The sequence below is a fragment of the Papilio polytes genome, unplaced genomic scaffold, assembly GCF_000836215.1.
Source record: "Papilio polytes unplaced genomic scaffold, Ppol_1.0 DF824146.1, whole genome shotgun sequence".
NCBI lineage: Eukaryota > Metazoa > Arthropoda > Insecta > Lepidoptera > Papilionidae > Papilio > Papilio polytes.
The window spans coordinates 3,836,713-3,843,471 of record NW_013525058.1 but is presented as its reverse complement, the minus strand read 5'-3'; the positions used below and the strand labels follow the sequence as shown (position 1 = coordinate 3,843,471).

Here is a 6,759-nt window from a genome sequence, read left to right as displayed (position 1 = left end):
TATTTCTACTTCCTTAAAATTACTTTTAAGTTACTTACTTCAAAAGCATTTTTGATGTAAATATTGTCATGCTTCACAGTAAATGGGACATTATCTGGCTGAATGTTGTAGCTGATGGTGGCTTGTCCAGGGGGCTTGGACAGAGCCAACAATTTATACTCTCCAGCCGGAACCAAACCAAATTGAAACTCTCCAGATGCGTCTGTCACAGAGTGACATATTGGAGAGTCTGGGACACCTTGCAGTAGTGCGGTGTTGCAACCTTCTACACGGAACTTCTGTCTCTCCTGAAATGTTATAATTTTTTTTTTAAATATCCTGTTTTAAACTCTTTAGATTACTTCATCTTATTAAAATTTTTGAAACTTACCACTTTAGAGTACAACAAGACATATATTCCTTCAATAGGGCTACCAAATGAAGACACCGAGCCCACCACTTCATAACCCTTAACTGCAAGTACCCCCACAGGCAGTGCAGTGTTCCCCTCCTTCACCTGCACCACTGCTTTAGCTGGCTCCAACTTCCATCTAGAAAATAATTATTCCATCAGGTTCAAGAAAAATGTCCGATGATATGTGATATGCTGTTTTGCCCAACTCTTAAAAAAAATACATTTAAAAGCAAAGTAACTGTTTTATAACTTACTTTGGATGTGATGCTTTAAGTGTGTACTTTCCGGGGATCACAGGGGTGAAGTGAAAATCTCCACCTGTAGATGAGATTGTCTCTCTGACTTGCCCATTATTGTCCACCAACTGGACCGTTATACCACTCGGCCCAGTACTCTGGCCAGCTGTTATCACGCGACCCGTTATACCAAATCCATTAAAAGCAAAGTTTATATCTTGTCCATTAGAACATTGGTCTGTTTCACCATTGACCACTAACTCTACTTCTGAAGGCTCAAAGCTCCATCCAGCTGGAGGGTGAACCTTTAAAACATATTCCCCGTGCTCGTACATAGGTAGAAAATAGTACCCATTTGTCGGAGCGCATTCTGTTTTTTCTTTGAGAATTCCTTCTTTAGTGTATCTAAAAAATATCAAGGTTAACTGAGATTGGTAAATTAACTTTGAATTATCTATTCAATTATCCATTACTTCAAACAAAATGATATAATGGCTCCATTTTAATTCATAATTCACTGTAATACGTGGAAATTATAATCTAATTTAAAAACAAGAGGTTAACTTACAGGCCTATTTCTATTTTAGAAAAATCTAAGCTAACGTGACTTTTTACAAATCCACCACAACCAAGAATTTCGTTAGAATAACATTGTGTTACTAATGAAAATAAAATAATTTGATATACAAATAACAAAAATTTCTTATGATAAGAAACAAGCGGCCCCATTTTTATAAATCATCACCAATAAATTCATAGACAATTTTGAACTAGTTGTCACTATAGTGACGTGTTGCCATGTCAGGATCCGTCAAGTCCCCAAAACTAGCCAAAGACAGTAAAATAATTAAAAAAAAATCCTATTAGAATAAGAAAAAATACTAGAGCAGGATATCACTGTGTTTAGTACTTTTGTTTTACCCTAGCCATTTGGAATAAATCTCACAACCAATTCAGCCTAAAATTAATACCAATTTTACAATCAAGACTTGCTTACCAGTCTGATAATGTATGTTAAAAATACAGTAATAAGTTCCCAAAAAATGTGAAATCAAATTTGTAACGATAGTTGTTTTATACAAATTTTTAATTAGGCTTGGCTTAAAAGGTGTAAAATCGGGATGAATAACCATTAAAATCAATAATAAAAAAATTTATTACTGAAGAAAACAATACCGCATATTCAAATATTACAAGATGGATTATCTCATGCCTGACAAAAACTGAATGACTTAAACAATATATACTGTGCATTAATTTTTTTATACAACAAACATCTTTAAGTAGCTACAGCGGTTTTAGTCTTATTTTGTATAGGTAAAAACAATTTAAATTCAGCAGGTAATTCGTCTTCTGAGTATAATCTATCAGAGAAGTAAACTCTTCGGATACGACAATTTGCATGAATTTGGACACGGAGTGTTTCAACATAATTTGTCCCATATGCCCGCCGAGTGAAGTCAGCGAGGTTAAACTGAATCTGGTTCCATCCCTCATCGAGTCTCATAGGCATTGTACAGATAAATGGCTTTACGCGAGTAGTAGACTGATAATTACTGGCACGGAATCTTCTTCTCACATTTTTATCATCTAAAACCTGAAACACATATTTAATAAATTAATCTTAGAATAATGATTAAAAGGTACATTAAAAGCATTAAATCAACTTACCTGAACTTCAAAAGTAAAGTATTTTTTAAGATTTTTAATAATCATAACCAAGAAAGGCAGTTTGATGCCTAAAGTCTTCTTTGGATCTGCAGGGCATGTAATATAAGTTGTGCTGACATTGGTCCCAACTATTTCTAGGACAAGACTTTGAATGTCGTTGTCTGTTATTCGTTTTATGTGACCATTTCGTACTTTTTTATCCCATATTTGTAGAGGTTTGCTTCCTATGCTGTAAAGAATTGAAAGAAAACCCGACTGGAAAGTGTTCTTGAACATGGCTTCAAGTAATTCAGTAACTACTAACTATGTACTGCACTGCACTAACAGTAAATAAATGTTAAACTACAACTGTTTAATCAATACGGAAAATTCTTCCCGGTTACATTGCTGCTTGACAGAATGTCAGTAAACACAAGAATTTTGAACTCGGCCATTGGCCATGCGTTTGTTATCAACATGGAGTTACCATAGTAACGACATTAAAAGAAACGGTTATCTGTTTTACGCAATTTTGTTCGCAGTAAAAGAATTGTTATCGTTTATTCATGTAAAAAATAAGAAAATCCAACATTGATAAATTTTATAAAGCTTTTGATAGATTATGGTTGAGTAATTTTCCACGGGAGCGCCCAAAATGACAAGAATTTAGATGAATTTCACTTTTTCAATTTGCAGTTTCCACCTTAGTTTAAAGAGGAAAACAACTTTTGTACAAGAAATACTATTTCAAAAAGATTAAAGGCTTATTTTTAGCAAATACTTAGAATAAATACGAGTTTTGGAAGTCAAAAATAGAAATTTTGGGGAAGTCGGAACGTAATGCGTAATTTTGACAGCATAATTAACGTCTGTGGTTTATCGGATTGACAGCACACGCGAATCAAAATCATGCGATGCATTGAATTGTTCACAACTCATACTTTAATTAATTTTATTTTTATGTGAAGTTGCAATCTTTTAAGTGATAATGGACTGATGTTACAATTTTTCAACATTAGAAAATAATGGACTTTGGTGCACGTGTTTAATATATGTTCTTGAAAAACAGCTAAAATGACGGAAATATCATCAAAGAGGTAAGAATAACTCGTTGCCTACTTTTCAAGTTTCATATCTTTCTATCCCATGCAGATATTTACCTGACGTCGAAAATCCCGGAATTGGACGTGGTGCTTTATTTTGTTAACTTTTTAATTTTTATGCGGTCATTAAAATTTTCAGAAATCAAATAAACTTGAAATATTGAGTTAAAAATTACCAATAATAAAATTATAAAAACTTTAAAAATTGCAAAACGTATAAATAAAAAGCTTAAAAAGTATATTGTCAGAATGATATTTAAAAATAGAATACAAAGACAATATTAAAAAATTATGTGCATAGGCTAAAAATATTTTGACGAAAAACATCGCATCTATGACAGTACTTGACAATATTAATAAAGTAAATTCAAAAAGTATAAACATTAAATTAAAATGTGATTGATTTCAAGCTCATATTTTTGTCTATTCTCACCTAACACTGCATGGTGTTTTATGAGAATTACTATTATTATTGCTAATTGTAATTTAGTACTATTGACTGATTCTTCTGACAATTTTACCATTCTCACCTAATAACCATATGTAGAGCCTGACTATAGAAGATATGAGACAGGTGTGCCAGATTCACACCAAAAGGTAGTCTATTGTGTCTGCCTACCCATCTGGGTAGTGAGTTGTTATGGCTGTAGTTATTTATTACCCTAGTTTCATACTCAAGAAGGTAAATGGATGCACAAAAACTTAGCTATTGAGTAGTTTTTGTCCCTAACCACAATCTTAGATTATCTCCTCTATGGAAAATAATACAAAGAAAAATTATGTGTATATAGTTCCATAGAAAAAATATGAATGGTGTGTTAGGCAATATCATATTTATTGATTCAATGTCACATTTATTGTATTTATGCTATACTAGCTCTAGCCCGCAACTCTGTTCTTGTGAAATAAACACAAAAGTATGCTTATGTGTTCTTCCAGACCATCCCCTACATCAATGCCAAATTTCTTTGAGAGAGAGAAACATACATCCATAAAAGGGACAAATAGTATCTTATGTCCGTCACCTGGTTCAAAGGTACCTCCCCACCAATTTTCAGCCATCTCAGAGCTGTCCTTGAGTTATAAATAGTGTAACTAACACGACTTTCTTTTATATATGTATATGTTTTATATTTAACTGTTACAAACACATAGTAATGCTTAGCTTATACTGGTTTCTTTCATTCCCGTTCAATGGATGACACAAAAGGCTGTGAGGGCATTCAACCTGTGACTGCAAGAATTATTTCTTCACACAATACAACATACCATCGGATTCGCTGTGTTGTACAATAATGCGAAAATTTCTTTTCATTGTAACGGGTCACAAAATGGCCGCGACTCCCGCGCGCGGGAAACATTCCTGACAGCGCCATTGTTTCCAAGTGTTGGCGGAAATTTTAATCTAGATCGTAGCAGAGCTCTTTCTTTCAGTACGGCGAGAACTATTATGTATAATGCGAAACGTTTACAAGTAAAGTTAAATGTCTGTCGGTATATTCGGAGGAGGAAACAAGTTTAGTCTTTATTCAAATTCACAGTCTACGTATTGATCCAATAAAGTAAACATTTGAAGATTTATAACGTTTTCAGGCCCATTAAAGAACCTAACCTTGAGAACCTTATTGCGTACAAAACTCGTCTACTTTCTTTTAGTTTTTTATTTAAAAACTTTAAAATAATAAACACAAGTAGTTCCTACTCTACGTAAGTAATGCTGGGTGGGGTCGGAGTCCTTGAGCCTTCATTAAAAGGTACAACAAATGTTTTAGTTTCGCCCCAGGAAGGCAAGGCGGTGTTATCGATTACGTGCGGGTTGGGGCACTTTTATGGGCAAGCGTATTGTCGCAGCCGGCACCTGCAAGGCGAGGGGCCGAGCGCCGACCGCCGTGACTCAACACGCAGCGCCGCGACGACCAACGACCCATTCAACGGTATTCCGATCGGGGTCACGTTAATGAAGTTGCGCTGAATTGCATTACTTGCATCGTTCACGTTTATAACATGCAGATTTAATGTTACATAATTTCAGCCATGTAGGTTTAGCCTAGTACTATTTCTGATAAGTAAAACATATGCAAACATTGCAGTATGGTTGCTATGCGCGACATAGATTAGACGGCTGTAGAATGGATTGATTGTTGCGTCAATTGTTAGAGTTGTTGTTGACGCCAGTTCTTTGGCCAAATGACTAATAAAGCGTTAACGTTTCTTTGTTAATTGTCCTTTTTAAATCTTATTATGTCAAACGTAACCACTCTGTGCCAGTCAGAACACAGGAGCAAAAGTTTTACCTACTTCTTTGATTGGAAAAGTTGCTAACTTAGCGATTACTTATGAAAGTAACAAAGTCGAAACAGATTGTCTAACGACACTCTTTGTCGGTTTTAAAATTATTAGTTTCAAACTATCTTATGATTAACTTATGGGCTAATTTTCGTGTATTTAAAAAACTAGTGTTAATTTATTTTTATTAATTCTCAACTATCTAAAGGTCAGTACTATACTCATAGGATACAAATAAGTTGGAAGATTTCCTGTCTGCTTGTTACTAATATTAAACCGGTCCACATCATGAAAAGTATTGATTAACAACTAGTCTTATAGGTTCTTTAACATTTAAATAAAACTCGTCATTTCGAGACGTTTACTGCTTACATACAAAGAAGATACGGTACCTCAGGCATAAATAGTAATCCAACTGCATCTATGACATAAGACAGCTAAATATCTCAGCTAACCCAGTTATAAGTTCCAGTTTACCAATTGGTTACATACTCCTTTAGAGTCTTCCTTTAGAGATGTCGCGAACGAGTTCATTCTCCATGATTGGCCTCAATACTTTTGAATAGGGAAATGTGTAAAGAACAATAAATTTGGTTAACTAACACAAAGATGTTATGTCACAAAATATAAGTTGATTAAATAATAAAAATTATTTTATTTTATTTTTTATTTTTATAAGTTATAGGAGATGGGGGATCCTTCTAGGGGAATTTTATGCTATTTAAAAAAATCACAAATATTTGTTTGTCATTTTAGAAGATAGTGGTGCTGAACTTATCCAGTAATACTAAATACAGGATTTGAAGCTATATCCTGGACTAGATGTGGCAAGTAGAGTAACCACTGAGGCCCGCCACTATATTTATGCGGGATTATTGACTGCGCGGTCCAGATACACAAAGTTGTTTATAGCCTCGCCGTGTATTCCATTTCGCGAGTGCTAAATGCTAACGCGTGGGTTTGCTCGGGGCTGGCGGGGTGCAGTGGGGGCCGGTCGCAGTATTTGCTCACTTTCTGGGTCGTCGATCTTTGCTGACCCGTCGCTCGACTGCTGTGTAAGCCCTTTCCGATGGCCGCTTAACCGATCACG

The 6,759-nt window shown here is 34.8% G+C and overlaps 2 protein-coding genes across 2 annotated transcripts; both read right to left on the bottom strand.

Annotated features, from left to right (window-relative positions):
• Positions 1-5: 5 nt before the first annotated feature.
• On the bottom strand, positions 6-1,388 carry LOC106111754 (nodal modulator 1). Its single transcript, XM_013293897.1, has 4 exons — positions 1,199-1,388; positions 649-1,035; positions 371-530; positions 6-287 (listed from the first exon to the last, which is right to left on the bottom strand). Exons 1-4 carry the CDS (start codon positions 1,357-1,359, stop codon positions 6-8), a joined length of 990 nt encoding a protein of 329 aa, XP_013149351.1. The 5' UTR covers positions 1,360-1,388.
• Positions 1,389-1,874: 486 nt separating this feature from the next.
• Positions 1,875-2,770, bottom strand: LOC106111884 (cilia- and flagella-associated protein 20). Its single transcript, XM_013294074.1, has 2 exons — positions 2,302-2,770; positions 1,875-2,227 (listed from the first exon to the last, which is right to left on the bottom strand). Exons 1-2 carry the CDS (start codon positions 2,575-2,577, stop codon positions 1,910-1,912), a joined length of 594 nt encoding a protein of 197 aa, XP_013149528.1. The 5' UTR covers positions 2,578-2,770; the 3' UTR covers positions 1,875-1,909.
• Positions 2,771-6,759: the final 3,989 nt, after the last annotated feature.